The 17,199-nt window shown below is 34.9% G+C and overlaps 2 protein-coding genes across 3 annotated transcripts; both read right to left on the bottom strand.

The window, feature by feature from the left end:
• Positions 1-4: 4 nt before the first annotated feature.
• On the bottom strand, positions 5-9,259 carry LOC129887063 (uncharacterized protein C24B11.05). The gene is given in 9 exon segments (XM_055962017.1): positions 5-279; positions 282-363; positions 998-1,063; positions 1,677-1,871; positions 2,277-2,402; positions 7,790-7,887; positions 8,017-8,082; positions 8,206-8,279; positions 9,165-9,259. Coding segments are annotated over 8 exon segments (756 nt in total). The 5' UTR covers positions 8,258-8,279; positions 9,165-9,259; the 3' UTR covers positions 5-208.
• Positions 9,260-12,080: 2,821 nt separating this feature from the next.
• On the bottom strand, positions 12,081-15,160 carry LOC129887062 (uncharacterized). 2 transcript variants are annotated; one of them, XM_055962015.1, is made up of 3 exons: positions 14,527-15,160; positions 12,947-13,114; positions 12,081-12,420 (listed from the first exon to the last, which is right to left on the bottom strand). In XM_055962015.1, the coding sequence occupies exons 1-3, from the start codon at positions 15,004-15,006 to the stop codon at positions 12,199-12,201; spliced, it is 870 nt and encodes a 289-aa protein (XP_055817990.1). In that variant the 5' UTR covers positions 15,007-15,160; the 3' UTR covers positions 12,081-12,198. The 2 variants fall into 2 exon arrangements, with proteins under 2 accessions (XP_055817990.1, XP_055817991.1); XM_055962016.1 differs by having other exon boundaries at positions 12,081-12,402; positions 14,527-15,157.
• Between the last annotated feature and the right edge of the window lie 2,039 nt (positions 15,161-17,199).

Genomic DNA, 17,199 nt, shown 5'->3' with positions numbered 1-17,199 from the left:
TGCATTTGCATCTAGTATCAGATAGGGACCTCATACAATATTTATCTTAGCTTTTTCATATTTTTCATTTCATTTCTTCTGGAATAAATACAAACACTTATAAATCTACTATCATAAATTCAATGCATAATCTAGCACATCATTGTGCTTATTTTATTTTACGTAGATCGTTGATTGACATTCACCAAATTAAAGTCTTGATGCACGTTTATGCTTGTACAACAGTTAATTCAGAGGCATTGGATTGGATAATTTGTTGTGGGAAATCTCCTTCTTCTTCCATATGTGAGGAAGGGCATCTCTTATGTTATGTATGCTCCTCAAGGCGTGATCAGCCCCTGCCACTAAAGTTGAGCTCCCCGCCTGCACCAAAATAGTCATCATCTAGCGATTTAAGCGAATTCAGTATTATATATATAGTTAAATTTGTAATAAATTGTATATTTTAAAGTCCTAACTTTAAAAGTACAATAAATGTTAAAATGTAAATGGAGTAGTAGCATAGAAAGAGTTCCATATGACTCAAGTTTTACTCATTAATAGAAAAAAAAATTCTCTATCTTTTCTTGTCCAGTGTAAGACAAAATATATAGCCTACATGTTTCTCAATAAAATATTGAACAATTGATATTTTCAAGCATTTTCTTAATAGTCGTACTCGGTTAAAGGTATGTTGATAAATAGTGAATATTGAGTCTAAGCTCAATTTCAGAAGCTAACTCATGAATTGATTATCAGCCAAAATTATATAAGGATCAGAGTCAAGCAAGATTACTAGAAAAATGGAAACATATATAGGAGAGAATTAACATGTTTATTAAGGTGATAGCTCAACTTATGTACACTAACTTATTAATTTTTACTGTATAAAGGCACCCAAAAAAATATCTGCAAATAGCGCGCCCCAAAAATAAAAGTAAAGAGATTTGATCATATAAAGAAATATGTATAAAATTATAATCAAGTTAAACATAATTTGAAAGGAGGTGGAACTTACAACAACCGTGTGCAGTCCAGCTTGTTTACCACTTGCTATGTTTCGAGCGCTATCATCGAAAAAAATCTGAAACTCGAGGAGGAACAAATTAAATTACTCATGATATTAATTATTATTTCTTCCGTTTATTTTTACTTGTGCAGTATTTATATGGCATATCACTTATAACAAATCAAAGTAGTAATGGAAAAAAAATGGCAGTGAAAAATAATATGACAACTAATAGGAAAAGATAGAATGACAATTTTACTATATCATCCTTTGAATATATAAATTCAATATTTTGGGAAATAACTATAGTTAATACTCCATCTGTTTAAAAAAGAATGACATACTTTCTCTTTTAGTCTATTTCAAAAATAATGAGTCCCTTTGTAACAACAGTTTAATTTCAGTTTTCCACGTAGGATGTTTAAGACCACAAGATTAAACAATATTTTGGTACATTTGATATAACTTTAATTTAGGACCACAAGATTGAAAAGTCTTCTTTGTTTTGTTAAACTCCGTGTCAAGTTAAACTAGACCATTCTTTTTTAAAGAGATTGAGTAATAAGTACTATAAATTACTAAGTGATAAATTATTTCTTGATTTTCTAAACTAAATAAGTAAAAGTGAACATTTATCATTAATATAGTTGACAAGTAAAAATAGACGAGAGAAAAGTATATGACGTACAGTTTTGTTTGGATCAAGGTTTGCAATTCGAATAGCAGCCTCCATTGCTTTGAGGGAAGGTTTGCATAAAATAGTAGCAGTATCCTCCAAGGTAGGATTCAGAGTTTCGAAGCATATAATACCTTCAAAACAATCTCCCAGACCCAACCTGCTCAGCACTCTAATTGCATGCGCTTTATCCCCATTTGTGAATATCTAATTAATTCACCAAATCAATAATTTATAATCATATAAGTAGCAAGCAAGCGGTCAGCACGAAGGTTCAAAACTTAGTCGAGAGTTAGCGAAGCTAGATTCTCATAGCAAGGCGCTTCGAGTTAGCGAAGCGTTGTAGTAGCGTCGAAGTCCAATGTGCTATAATGATAAGCCAAGGACGCTCTGCCTTCTCTATAGAAATAATCAACTGAATTCTGAATGAATTAGCTCTATGATGGAAAACTACCATGTTAGATTTGGAGAGGGATGGGACCGATTATATAATAAGGGAAGCAGATGCAAACTTTTTTTTCAATAGCTGGTCAAATGACTAAGATCATCGGTCTACTCTACCTCAATTATAGTAGCCTGAAAAGCTAGAAATTTTGCTAAAAGTGTAATTACAATTTTGCGCTGTGGCATGGAAAGTAGGAGGTTCCTGAGCAGTGGATCAGGTTTTAGCACCTCATACGGCAATCTTCCATGCACAAATTCATGAAACTTGTCGTTGTCAAATTCGTACCCTAGCTCCTGCATGCATGCAGATATTTGGGCACGAAAATTAAGAAAGAAATAAAGTTATATGAAACGAGCAGCCTTAATTAAATATGTCATAGTGAAAGAGAGTCAACCAAGGAGGCCAACAGAGTCAAAAAGAGAGGCCAACAAAGTCAAAAAGGCTGCCTCCCTAATGACTTTATTGCAGCCTTCCTTTGTTGAATTGAACATACGCGTTTTGAAAACGCGTAAAATAATTTTACGCGTTTTTATTCTCCTATAAATAGAGGGCCTCCTGCCCTCATTTAAATCATCCCAGAAAGAGAGAGTAAGAATAAAAAGAAAGTTATAAACCAAGATAAATATTGTAGTCTTGAGTGTCCTCTTTAGTAGTTGTTCCTTTTACGAGAGAGAAGTGTTAATTGTTGTTTTCTCCTTGTATTTGAGAATAGTGTACTCCATATATTATAGTGAGATCCTTCTACCCCGTGGTTTTTCCTTTCTATCAGTTAGAGGGGTTTCCACGTAAAATTCTCGTGTCCAATTTATTTTCATTATTTTCATCGTATCAAACTTTAGTTGTGGTGCTTCCTCCCCCCAATAGTGGTATCAGAGCCCTCGGTTATTTTGTCTATTTTATGCGAAGGTACTATCTGTGAATAGTAATTTTTCAGGAATAGTAAAGTTCGGTGAATAGTACTATTCACATGAATAGTAAATTTCGGTGACGGTACAGTTTGTCACGGTTGTTCGCAAAATATTCAGAAATGATCTAGAAGGGTGTGAAGCAAATAACAATATCGAATACAACAAAGTTTGACGTTGAGAAATTCAATGGGACTAATTTCTCATTGTGGAAAATGAAAATAAAAGCAATACTGAGAAAAGACAATTGCTTAGCTGCAATTGAAGGCAGGCCCACAGACTTTGTTGATGACAGCAAGTGGAACGACATAGACAGCAATGCAGTTGCTGATCTACACTTGGCACTAGCTGATCAAGTGTTGTCTAGTGTGGCGGAAAAGCGGACGGCGAAGGAAATATGGGATACTCTTACGGGGTTGTATGAGGCCAAGTCTTTACATAATAAAATCTTCTTAAAAAGAAGATTGTATACTCTTCGAATGGCAGAGTCCATGTCAGTTACTGAACACATCAATACTTTGAATACTCTGTTTTCGCAACTTACAACATTGGGTTGCAAAATAGAGGGGACTGAACGTGCGGAGCTTCTACTTCAAAGTCTGCCTGACTCGTATGATCAACTCATCATCAACCTGACGAACAATACAGACAGTCTAGTTTTTGATGAAATTACAGCCGCTGTCTTGGAAGAAGAAAATCGGCGCAAAAATAAGGAAGACAGACAAGCAAGTTCACAGCAAACTAAAGCCTTGATGATGGTGAGAGGAAGACCAACGGAACGTGGCCCTAGTGGGAGTCACAATCATGGCAGATCTCAATCAAGAAGTAAGAAGAATATCAAGTGCTACAACTGTGGCAAGAAAGGGCACTTCAAGAAAGATTGTCGGTTCAAGAAGAAGAGTGAAAACCCTGAGCCATCAAATGCTCAAGGGAATGTTGCATGTACATCGGATGATGGCAATATTTTATGTAGTGAGGCAATATCAAATAATGAAGGCAAAAAACGTTTCGCTGATGTCTGAATCATGGACACAGGAGCAACATGGCACATGACTTCCAGGAGAGAATGGTTCCATCAATATAATCCTATCTCAGGAGGGTCTGTGTTCATGGGAAATGATCATGCTTTTGATGTTATTGGTATTGGGTCCATCAAAATAAAGATGTATGATGGCACAGTTCGCACCATCCAGGAGGTACGACATGTAAAAGACTTGAAGAAGAATCTATTGTCTTTAGGACAACTAGATGATAATGGATATTCGTATAAGACTCATGGTGGAGTCATGAGAATATCTAAAGGAGCGCTTGTAGTGATGAAAGCAGAAAAACTTGCTGCAAATCTATATGTGCTTAAAGGTGAAACACACCAAGAAGGAGAAGCATCAACCGCGTCAGCAAGTTCATTTGAAGAATCAACGATGATGTGGCATCGTAAACTTGGCCATATGTCGGAACGAGGTTTGAAGATTCTTGCTGAGCAAAAACTTCTTCCAGGGCTCAAAAAGGTTTCACTACCCTTTTGTGAGCATTGTGTTACCAGTAAGCAAAATAGACTGAAGTTTAGCAGTTCCTCTGCTAAAAGCTAGGAAATACTTGATATGGTTCACTCTGATGTCTGGCAAGCACTGGTGGAGTCTCTAGGAGGAGCGAAATATTTCGTGTCATTTATCGACAATTACTCCAGGAGAAGTTGGGTGTATCCAATCAAGAGGAAGGCAGATGTTTTTTCAGTTTTCAAAGAATTCAAAGCGCGGGTGGAACTTGAATCTGAGAAAAAGATCAAGTGTTTGAGGACAGATAATGGAGGAGAATACACTGGTGATGAATTTAATAACTTCTGTAAACAAGAAGGTATTAAACGGCAGTTCACGGTGGCATATACTCCACAACAAAATGGAGTAGCAGAGCGGATGAACAGAACCTTGTTGGAACGGACAAGAGCTATGTTGGCAACTGCAGGGATGGAAAAACCATTCTGGGCAGAAGCAGTCAAAACCACCTGTTATGTGATCAATCGGTCACCATCAACCGCAATTGATCTGAAAACGCCAATGGAGATGTGGACAGGAAAACCAGCTGATTATTCTCGCTTACATATATTCGGAAGTCCTGCTTATATTATGTACAACACCCAAGAAAAATCAAAGTTGGATCCAAAATCTAGGGAATGCATTTTCTTAGGGTATGCTGATGGAGTCAAGGGGTATCGCTTGTGGGATCCCACAGCCCGCAAGGTGGTAATCAGTAGAAATATTGTATTTGTTGAAAACAAGATACAAGCAAAAGAAGGTAACACTTCAAAAGAAAAATCAGAGACTACTACAGTTGAAGTTGAAGAAATAGAAGAAGTTCCAGTTTCTTCTGAAGCAGCACCAGAGCACGAAGAACAAGAGCAAGCTGAGATCGAAACTCCAGAAGTTCGACGGTCAACTAGGGAGAAAAGAGAACCAGCTTGGCACTCAGATTATTCTATGGAGAGTAATATTGCATACTGTCTACTAACAGAAGATGGAGAGCCTTCAACCTTTCAAGAAGCTATGAAAGGCCAAGAATCATCTTTGTGGGTGGCAGCAATGCAAGAAGAAATTGAAGCTCTTCATAAAAATAAAACATGGGATCTTGTTCAATTACCACAAGGAAGGAAGGCCATTGGAAACAAATGGGTCTACAAGATCAAATGCAATGGTAATGATCAAGTGGAGAAGTATCGTGCAAGATTGGTGGTGAAAGGATTCGCTCAGAAAGAAGGCATAGACTTCAATGAGATATTTTCTCCGGTGGTTCGACTCACAACAATTCGAGTGGTCCTGGCGATGTGTGCTACATTTGACTTATACTTGGAGCAGTTAGATGTCAAAACTGCATTTCTTCATGGAGAACTTGAAGAAGAAATTTATATGCTCCAACCAGAAGGTTTTGAAGAACAGGAAAAAGAGAACTTGGTTTGCAGGTTGAACAAATCTCTATATGGTCTCAAACAGGCGCCGAGATGTTGGTATAAGAGATTTGATTCCTTCATTATAAGCCTTGGATACAACAGACATAGTTCAGATCCTTGTGTTTATTACAAGAGATTTGGTGATAACAATTTTGTTATTTTGCTGTTGTATGTTGACGACATGTTGGTAGCAGGCCCCAACAAAGACCGTCTTACAAAATTAAAGGCACAGTTGGCTAGGGAGTTTGAAATGAAGGATTTGGGACCAGCAAACAAGATTCTAGGGATGCAAATTCACCGAGACAGAAATAATATGAAGATTTGGCTTTCTCAAAAGAACTACTTGAAGAAAATCTTGAGACGCTTCAAGATGCAAGACTGTAAGTCAATTTCTACCCCACTTCCTATTAATTTCAAGTTATCCTCAAGTATGAGTCCTAGCAATGAAGCAGAGAGGATGGAGATGTCTCGAGTACCGTATGCATCAGCAGTGGGAAGTTTAATGTTCGCCATGGTATGTACTAGACCTGACATTGCACAAGCAGTGGGAGTGATCAGTCGATACATGGCTAATCCTGGTAAAGAGCATTGGAATACTGTTAAGAGGATCCTAAGATACATCAAGGGTACCTCAGATGTTGCAATGTGTTATGGAGGATCAGACTTTAATGTTAAAGGTTATGTTGATTCAGATTATGCAGGTGATCTTGATAAAAGCAAGTCCACCACAGGTTATGTGTTTACTCTTGCTGGAGGAGCTGTAAGCTGGGTTTCAAAACTGCAATCTATCGTGGCTACATCTACGACGGAAGCAGAATATGTAACAGCTACACAAGCTAGCAAAGAGGCAATATGGATGCAGATGTTACTGGAGGAGCTCGGGCACAAACAAGAGAAGATTGCTCTGTTTTGTGATAGTCAGAGCGCTTTGCATCTTGCAAAGAATCCAGCATTTCATTCAAGGACAAAGCACATACGAGTCTAGTATCACTTTGTTCGTGAGAAGGTGGAAGAAGGCAGTGTGGATATTCAGAAAATTCACACCAATGACAACCTGACAGATATGTTTACGAAGCCGATCAACAGTAACAAGTTTATATGGTGTCGATCTTCTATTGGCCTAGCAGAAACGTAACATTACAGTAATTGGGTAGAAAGGATGGAGTGAAGACTTAATTGATTCTCAATTAAATCTTCAAGTGGGAGAATGAAAGAGAGTCAACAAAGGAGGCCAACAGAGTCAAAAAGGGAGGCCAACAAAGTCAAAAAGGCTGCCTCCCTAATGACTTTGTTGCAGCCTTCCTTTGTTGAATTGAACATACGCGTTTTGAAAACGCGTAAAATAATTTTACGCGTTTTTATTCTCCTATAAATAGAGGGTCTCCTGCCCTCATTTAAATCATCCCAGAAAGAGAGAGTAAGAATAAAAAGAGAGTTATACACCAAGATAAATATTGTAGTCTTGAGTGTCCTCTTTAGTAGTTGTTCCTTTTACAAGAGAGAAGTGTTAATTGTTGTTTTCTCCTTGTATTTGAGAACAGTGTACTCCATATATTATAGTGAGATTCTTCTACCCCGTGGTTTTTCCTTTCTATCAGTTAGAGGTGTTTCCACGTAAAATTCTCGTGTCCAATTTATTTTCATTATTTTCATCATATCAAACTTTAGTTGTGGTGCTTCTTCCCCCCAACACATAGCACATTTGTATAACCATAAAAATTACTAAAATCATGTGGTCAGAATGAGAAGTTAATTAATTTAAAGGAAAATTGTTTTAAAATACAGAAACATTTCATTCTCTTTTTAACAAACTAAAAATGATGATTTTTTTTACCTTCAAGCCTGCCATTGTTGTGCCGTACTCTCTATATAGTTCCAAGCACATCTTTGGCACTTCAGTTTCTTCAATATTCAGATGATGCAACATATACTCTAGAAATTAAAAAAAAGAATTATGTTAATTAATTAGACAATCAATTATATATTATAATTCCTTGATCATGAAATATAATTTTATTGGTTATTTACAATTGATACATGATAAAATATAAAGTATAGTACCTTCTATATTCTTGCGACAAGCTAGGTTGACACCTGAGCTAAGAGGATACAATGTGTCATCCATATCTGGGGAAAACAAAAATGTACATTTTTGATAAGAAAATCATTCAGTGCATTAAAATTTTCGTTATGCTTGAAATTCGAATAATAAATACACAGTAATGTAACCAAGTAGTTGAAAAAACATACCAAACAACAAGCACTCGTACTTAAGACTGTTGGACCTTGCAACGGTTTCCATTCTCAATAATAGATTCCGCTTGCTATTAAGTACACAAAGAATGTCAGTACTTCAATTGGTCAAATTTTTAAAATCTGCTTATTTTAAAAAAATATTTGTTAGTAATTTGTATTTGACTAAATTATAGCAATTTGTATTTGATCAATATTGCAAGTGCTTTCAGACAAAAAAAATTACTTTTTGCAGTTTCACCGAAATCTCTAAAATAAATAATTTTAAAAAACTAATTAGATTTTATTTTCAAAAACTTTGCCAAACATACCATCAAAATTCTATGAAGTCTCTTAATTAAGAAACTGATGCTTTGCTTGAAACTTTTTCCTAGTTGGGGAGGAGAATAAGGATAATCAAACGTATATTTCATATAATCAAAATATTATATTAAATTTAAATATCAAAGAATTAAGATTATTTATTTCCTCAACATTTGAATTGATAAACTCCTCTTTATTTTAAAAATTAATAAATAATAAATTTAAATAAAATACTAAACTAATTGAATAATGTATTAATAAAATATTTTTAAAAGAAAATATATGAAAATTGAAGATGATAATAGCTAGCGATGATAGTTGTGAGTGTTGATTAGAGATTTTTCAATTTAATTAAATGGGTAAAGGCTATATCAAATAGCCAAGTTTAGAGGGTAATTAAAATTACAGATATTTTAAAATGAATCTGAATAAAACACATCAAATTTAGAGAGACTTAAACATTCTGCCAAAAATGTGGCATGTTTAATACTACTAGATCCATAAAAAAATTCTATTCTTTTTTTTTAAAAAAAACGTGATATTTTTAATATTACAAATTTCAAAAATCTTCTATTTTTTCTGTAGACTTATTTTTTTTGTTGAATAGTACCACAGAAAATGAATACACAAACTGTATGCTTTAATTTAATTACCTGGCTGATGAAAATCTTGAAGAAAAGAAGCTTCCTGCACCTACAGAATACAAATTACGTATGAAGCAGGGATATATATAAATGCCTTGATTGGATGATGACTACTTCATGGAGAATTGTAGCTAATTTATAGTAGATCGTTAGTAACTTTTTAAAAATATTAGGAGTACCTAACTCCCTATGTAGGAATTATTTTTTGTTTTTTTTTATAGTTTTTCGCTTGGTGTTTGATATTCGTATTGGAGTTTAATTAAATTTAGATTCACCTATATTGTAGGACCCATTTTGGAGGACGACACTCTCAACATAATTTTTTCCATTTTCAAAAGGTCGAACTTGAAATCTTTAATTAAGAATGGAGGAATCTCAACCATCCCACCAAAGTTGGTTTGGAATAATTAGAGTGGGGAATATTTGGTAAAAGCTCACTAGTGTGCCACTTGAACTTCTTCATGGCACTTTTTCCCCACTCCCACAAAGATCACTAGTTGGTAATGTGTATAGAAGAGAGCATGCAAGAATTGTTTACACTATTAGTAGTAATATTAATTTATACCTAATTGAAAACGATGAACTTGGAGAGTATGGGTTAATCATGTATAATCGAAATCGATTGGTTTCGACTAATTTAAATTTGTATCAGGTAGACTCACCAAGGAATAAATTATTTTTTACTATGTTTTCATTTTGTAGGGCTCGAATCCACGTCTTTTTACTTAAGGAGAGCTAGAATTTTGAGTTTATAATTTTGAATTGAATTCTCTAAAAGCGATAGTTTATAAGGTTCTTGATAAATTACTTATACATATTAAGTGAATCTTCAAGTGCAAATACAATATTTGAGTCAAAGCTTAGTAATTGAGTTATTCATGTATTAAATCATACATAAGTAATATGCATTATGTTTAGTAGCATTTTTTTGCTAGGTATAAAATTCAATATACCAAATATAATATTTTTTTTATAATTTAGAAATCTGTATAACTAATACATATATAAATTAAAAAGAAATTTATGTATTATTTTATACATAGAATATGTAATAACTAATACATGAATAACTAATTCCTATATAAAATAATATGTAAAAAAAAATTCGTAACTAATCATTATATTACCAATATTCACATAACTCTAATCAGATGTCAAACGACCCTTTAGAACAATTGGATAAAGTATATACTTAGCAAATGCGTGAATACGAATAATCGATGGATAATATCATTTTGTAGATCACAAAGTATATTCTCGTCGAGGCTGAATATATATTGGCTGATCCTAGGTAGGAATAAATTGGGTGGGGGGAGGGGGGAATCAAATTTATCATGTCTTTGTGCTTGATTAGGCTTTTGTTTAAATATTAGCCTTGAACTTGAAAGTAATTTTAAATCATAGCCAAGATTTGAGGTATAAATTTAAATCTTGTTTCTCAAAAATTTTAGACACGTGAAATTCACTCATTTCAGGTTGAAGTTCTATTAATAGTGAGGATAAATACAAAATGATTTGCTATGGCAAAGGTATGAATAGACTAAAAATGCAATGGAGTTACGAAATGATATAGATATAAATTCAAATCTTTTTTCCAAAATCAAATGCTCATAAATTTGACCAAATCAATTCTGATTCTTAAAGGAATGTTATAGTAAAACTTCGTAAGCAACAAGCAATTTGAAGGACCCAATTTTGTTGAACTTTCCATCTTTGGAATAATTACGAAATCTCATGAATAGGATCAAATCTTATTCCATGATATTTGCATGAGGTTCATTTTAAGAAAGTTCCGATAAATTATAACTTTTTCTAAAGAGATTGTGAATAAGGATAAGTTTATGAACTAAATAGCTTCCACTGACAAGTTGCACCTGTGACATTTTCATCTATTACCATGCCTTGTCTTTCCAGATTGAGCTTCACAAGGAAGGGCGGAGCCAACTTGTGGTCAGGAATTCATCCGATCCCTTTCGGTGAAAATTATATTATTTATATATGATTAAAATATTTTATATGTACATATAGTAGATGTTGAACTCCCTTCAGCTAGTTCGTGTATCTGCTTTTGATTTTGAACACTCTTAATGAAAATCCTATTCCGCCACTATTCACAGGAGTATGTTAGTAAGTTGTAACACAACCAACCAACAAGTAGCCCTTGGAATTAAAGACATCCCCCATAATTTCCTATAACATTGTTCGTATAATACATCTCCTTGCAGACGTTGAAGTTTTCTTTCAATAATTTATTTAATACAGTAAGAGAAAGAAAATGTTACAACTATATTTCTGTCCCCTTTTTTCGATAGTAGCCATATTCTTTAGCTTAACTTTTCCTCGACTCCTTGGCGTTAAAATCTTATACCACATTTCGTACTGACTAAAAGATTTCATCCTGGGAAGGACGGATAAACAATCTTACTCATCTCCAACCACCACACACACACACAGAGGATGAAAGATGGTGTTGGACAGAGTACTTCCCATGGGAATATGGAAGGTGGACCACTGGGATATGGAGCGAAAAGAAAATCATAAGCCATATGGGACTAGAAAAAGAGAATATTTTATGGGAGAAAAATAATCTGATGTGAAAAAACGGAAAATAAAGCAAGAATACAATTGCACACATAAAAAAAGATTAGAATTTTAGTAAGAACCACTGGATAACAGAAATTTTTGCTATGCATCTACTAAATGCTTTTGAATGAAATTTCATTATTTCATCCCAAAACAAACAAACAAACAAACTAGGAGACGAGGCAAAATGACGAGAGGGATAAGGAGAAATGTAAACAGCCAGACAGAAATTTTCCTTGCAACGAAGTCTATACTCAAAAACTAAGTCTTTATTTTTTTATCTTGTGCTCATATTGGCCAAAAGAAAAAGAATAGGAACTACTATGAACCTATAATACTTGATCCACATAATCAAAATGACTGCAACTAAAGTAGAAGTTGCTTCGGTGACTGTATTACGTGAATTGTAATATATACATTTCTTCAGCAATAAATGGTAGTAGTAATTAGTTAGTGATTACTAAGATAAAAATGAAGAAACAGATACTTTTTGTGCTTCGTCCCGAACAGCCCGCAGGTTGATTTTTATCTCCTTACAGAGTCTTCCTTCAATAACCCGCACAGGCAACCAAAGCTTAGGTTCAACATTGACAATGTAGGAGAGAGTTGTATGAAATGGTTGGCCCCTAGAAGAATCAAGCTCTTGGTCACTCCCTGTCTTGCACTGCATGTTTTCACAACACTAAATAACGTAAAGACTTCAAAAAAACTGTAAACTTATTTTTCAGTAACATGCAATGAAGAATTCCCGATTACACTTCAAAAAGAGAATCAGCTCATAGTTGTAAAATCAGCTTCAACTCATTGATTCAGGGAGTTGATTTTCAAGATTTACTTTTTCTGAGCTATGTAGACGTCAGCAAAATTATCAATATAGCTTTTACCACCAATTTATCATACATACCTTAAGACGTTATAGAAAGAACAGAGGAAAGTTCCAATAGTTGCTTCCATTTTTAACCTCATATTGCAGAGTTTCTATTGAGTTTCTACTTTCTTATTGCAAATGAATAGCAAGAGGAGAATTTATGTTGCAAATTTGCTTGCGAATAAATAAGAAAAAGCAGAAGAAGAAGTTATCCTAGGGAAAATAATGCACATGAATAATTCTATGGCAACGTCATATGTTGGAATTTCCATTTAGAAACATACTTTCCAGATACGAAACAAAGGGTTCTGATAGAAAAAGAGAGGAAAGAATCCTATACCTGTTCGATAGACCATTTTCCTTCAAATTTTTTGAAGTCACCTTCTACCATCTTAAACTCAATATCACGTCTCTGACCGATGGGGAGATCTTCAAGATCTTTCTCATAACAATCAATGACACCTTTAGCATTAAACTTGAGCCCGAATGCTAAGTCTTGCTCTCCAATCTGTTCAATATTACAATTTAAAATCCAGATCACTCTAAGATACTAATATCTTGGAAATTCACGAACCATACAGGATATAGCGCATGGCGTGTATTTACTGTAAATTATAGATTCAAATATCAGATAGACACACACAAAAGTCATGTTTAACATAAGCAAGGGGCGAACTCAAGAAATTGCCGTAAGGAGAAGCATGTTGCCAGTTGTCAAAGGAAATATTTAGTTCACGTTGAATTGAATGTAAACAACTTTCTTTCTCTTTGTTGGAGTAATGAGTTTCAGATACATACACGCACATATTTTTTTATGAAGTAAATTGATTTGTCAATAGCATCTAGAAGACGCAACAGGTAAATGAGTCAACTACTAGCTGGGAATAGGTGTTAGTCTAATTTCACCTATTACTTTTCTAGGAGTATTTTAACCTTATCATAGATATTTATATGCCAGTAAAAATATAGAAAACTTTTAATATTATTATTATTATTACTATTATTCATATAGGTGTATATATTTAACTTATTTTTCACTTTTTTGTAAGATAATGACATGAGTTGACTTAAATGGAGACACATTGTCAGTGAGGATTCATATAGCCGACTCCAACTTGTTTGGGATTGAGGTGTACTAGTTGTTGGGCGTGTATGTGTTTGCCTGTGTGAATGCCGGCATTTTAAATGCAGAATGTCTCTGTGTGTATGGCCAACTAGAAATCGAGCTTTGATATTTGTAAAGCAACCTCGATGATAACAACAATATACCCTACATTTGTGGGGTAGAGAGGTTTCCAATAGGCCCTCGGCACGATGACGCAATACCAAAACAGGTTACAAAATTAACACGATGATATCGGTTTTTAATTGGGCGCTTTAGTTTCTCTCTGATCTCGTTCCATATTATTTGTTGAAAAGCATATCATACATTGTAGTGTAAGCATGTGTGGAGACTTCTTCCTTTTTGGGTTGTGATGAGATGCTAAGTTATTAGGTAGTTTTACATTTTGAAATTGACGAGCCAACAGCACGTTATACTGCTTGACATTTTACGTATTGATGGTGCGAACTACGAAGTCAAGTTGATTAGATTTTCATCAGGGAGCAAAGGGCAGCGTAGCAAGATATGCAATTGACTAAAACAGGCCTAATGCATGGTCATTTGCGAGCTCAGTAGTAGTAGTACTAGCAGCAGTTGTTATTCTTGAAAATCAATAATTAGAATAATTTTAGAAATTTTACGACTATGAGGGAAAATATTGTGTTGTCAGAAATTCTCCCATCCAACATCATCTTCCAGAAAACAATCAATAATGGCACACCAGCACACCACATCAACGATCAAACCAGTACATCTCTAACAGGATGAATTTCTATAATAATTAAGTAATAAATCAAAAGGAATTAAACAGAAAAAACCTGAAGAAGTCGGGCGAAATTTGGTTCCTTCTCAAGCAACTGACAGACAGCAAGACCAGGGATGAAATCAGCTAATCTTTCATAATTAGTGATCACTTTCCATACATTCTGCAAGCTGGCCTTCACGGCTATCTTAGATCGAATCCTCCGACGATTTTTCCCCAATTTTTCAATCTCAATCTCAACGCCGTCCTCCTCATCATCATCATTGCCTTCTTCTCCCGTACCATTCAGAGTATCGCCGTCATCATAATCGTCGACTGTAGCGTCCTCCCCGACTTCTGCAGAACACGTGACAGTATCAAGACGATATCTCTGAGAGGTTAGGTTAGGGTTTCTGTTGAACCTGAAGCTGAGTGAGGCGGCGGCGTGGTGGTGCCGAGCGGCAGCTGCTGCTATGGCTTCGTGACGGTACAAAATTGAAGATAGGGGGAGTGAAGAGGTATGCGTATGCCACCACAACTGGTACTGGACTTGCATTTTGTTTCGTTTTTTTTCCGCGGGGATTGGGCCTCTGCTGTCATCATTTTTTATCAATCAGCCTTCCTATTTCATCCTCATTTACACTCTATTTGCTTACCAAAATGTACTATGAATTCTAGGTGGCTCACATGACAACCAATTGAAAAAGAGTTAAACGTGGCTCAAATGGTGCTATTTAACCACCCAAGCTTAGTGATCAATTAGTGAGTTGAAAATTATATGTTCTCGATTTATATCAAAACGATTTTTTTAATTCAAAAAACTAGTTGACATGTACGTAACAACATACTTAGTAAATTTCATAAGTAAAGTCTTGGGAGAATAGAATGTCACTATCTCGTGGCACGAGGTAGATAAATTATTTCCAAAAAAACATCCTTAGGTGCAACAAAGTCAAGTATAGAGAAGAAGGAGACAATGAAAAGAATATAGAAAATAACAAGGAAACAGTGCAAAAGTCTACTAAAGAGGAACTATAACAACAACAAATTATGTGATAGCCGAAACACCATTGACAAAATACTTGGATAAATTATTAAAAAATATTAATAAACAATGATAAAAATAGAAAAACAGAAACTACAATACCATCGCAAACACCAGTCACCTTAAGCAAGACAACACTACACTATTTACTAACTTTCTACCCTAATACATGCCCTCCACCCCCTCCTTTCTAGGGTCATATCATTGGTAACCTAAAGTTGCATCATATCATGTCTTATTACTTCTCCTCAATACTTCTTCCGCCTATCTTTGTCTCTCTTAGTATACTCTATAATCAACCTCTTTAACAATTTCACTGGTCTGTTTATGCATCTCCTCCTCACATGTTAAAACCATTTCAGTCTCACTTTCCTCATCTTGTCCACCATAGAGGCTACTCCTACCTTATCGATCCCGAATATCCTCATTTCTAATTTTATCGTTCCTAGTATGACCACACATTCACCTCAGCATCCTCATCTCCGCAACATGCATCTTTTAAACATAGGATTTCTTAACTGGCTAACACTTAGTCCCAAACAACAATGTCGAATGAACCACCACTCTATAAAACTTACCTTTGAGTTTCAGCGATATTTTTTTTAATCACACAAGTCTCTAGAGGCAAGCCTCCACTTCATCCACGTCGCACCAATACGGAGTGTGATATCATCATTGATGTTACCACTCCCTTGAATTATAAACCCAAGATACTTAAATCTATCTCTCTTGGCATATTTTGTGTGTCAAGCCTCACTTCCACACCTACCTCATGCATCACATCATTGAATTTGCACTCCACATAGTTTGTCTTAGTCCGACTCAATCTGAACCCTTTAGCCTCCAAAGTATGTCTCACCCTTCTAATGTATCATTAACACCATTACGTCTCATCAATCAATACTATGTCATCCACAAATAACATACACCACGACACCTTATCTTGAATGTCTCGCGTCAATACATTCATCACCAAGGCAAATAAAAACGAACTAAGAGTTGACCCTTGGTGTAAACCTATCTCCATAGGGAAGTGCTCTGAGTCTCCTCCTATCGTTTTTACCCACGTTTTAGCTTCTTTGTACATGTCTTTTATTTCCCTATTGTAAGCCACTGATACACCTCTCGCCTCCATACATCGCCATAAGACTTCCCTCGAGACTTTATCGTAGGCCTTCTCAAGGTCAATGAACACTATGTATATGCAAATTCCTTTTCCTTTCCCAATATTTTTCAATCAGTCTCCTCATAAGATGGATGGATTTTGTGATCGATTGCCCTGGCATTGACATGCACACAAGTCGGTCCTAAAATCATTGTCAAAATTTTATTAGGGGCAATTGGTGATAAATTTTTTTTAAACTTTTTTTTAAAGTTGAACTCCAGAAAATACGTTTGGCCATAAAATTTTAAAATTCAACTTGAAGTTGAATTCAAGAATTTGCTAAACAACAAAAAATAACTTATACTTTTTTCATTCCAAATTACTTACACGAATTCAAAAACAACTCCAATTTTATATTCATGGTCAAACACAACTTCCAATTTTTAAATTCAATTAGAAACAAAATTACTTGTTTCAGATTTCACAATGAAACATGATCAAACGTCCATAAATTCTATTGGTGGTCATGTTCTTTTTTAGGCAAGTACCTAAAGATCCCTTTAATTTCACGTGTTTTCTATAAGTCTCACTAAACTGTT

The sequence above is a fragment of the Solanum dulcamara genome, chromosome 4 (assembly GCF_947179165.1).
Source record: "Solanum dulcamara chromosome 4, daSolDulc1.2, whole genome shotgun sequence".
Classification (NCBI taxonomy): Eukaryota; Viridiplantae; Streptophyta; class Magnoliopsida; order Solanales; family Solanaceae; genus Solanum; species Solanum dulcamara.
This window is presented reverse-complemented; position numbering and strand designations above follow the sequence as displayed.

Bases quoted from the DNA above. Each gene is read 5' to 3' on its own strand.
- LOC129887062 (XM_055962015.1), bottom strand. From the start codon at position 15,006: ATGCAAGTCCAGTACCAGTTGTGGTGGCATACGCATACCTCTTCACTC. The intron at 13,115-14,526 runs GTTTTTTCTGTT...AATATTGAACAG, and splicing joins ATTTCGCCCGACTTCTTCAG to ATTGGAGAGCAAGACTTAGC. The intron at 12,421-12,946 runs GTATAGGATTCT...TACGTTATTTAG, and splicing joins GAAAATGGTCTATCGAACAG to TGTTGTGAAAACATGCAGTG.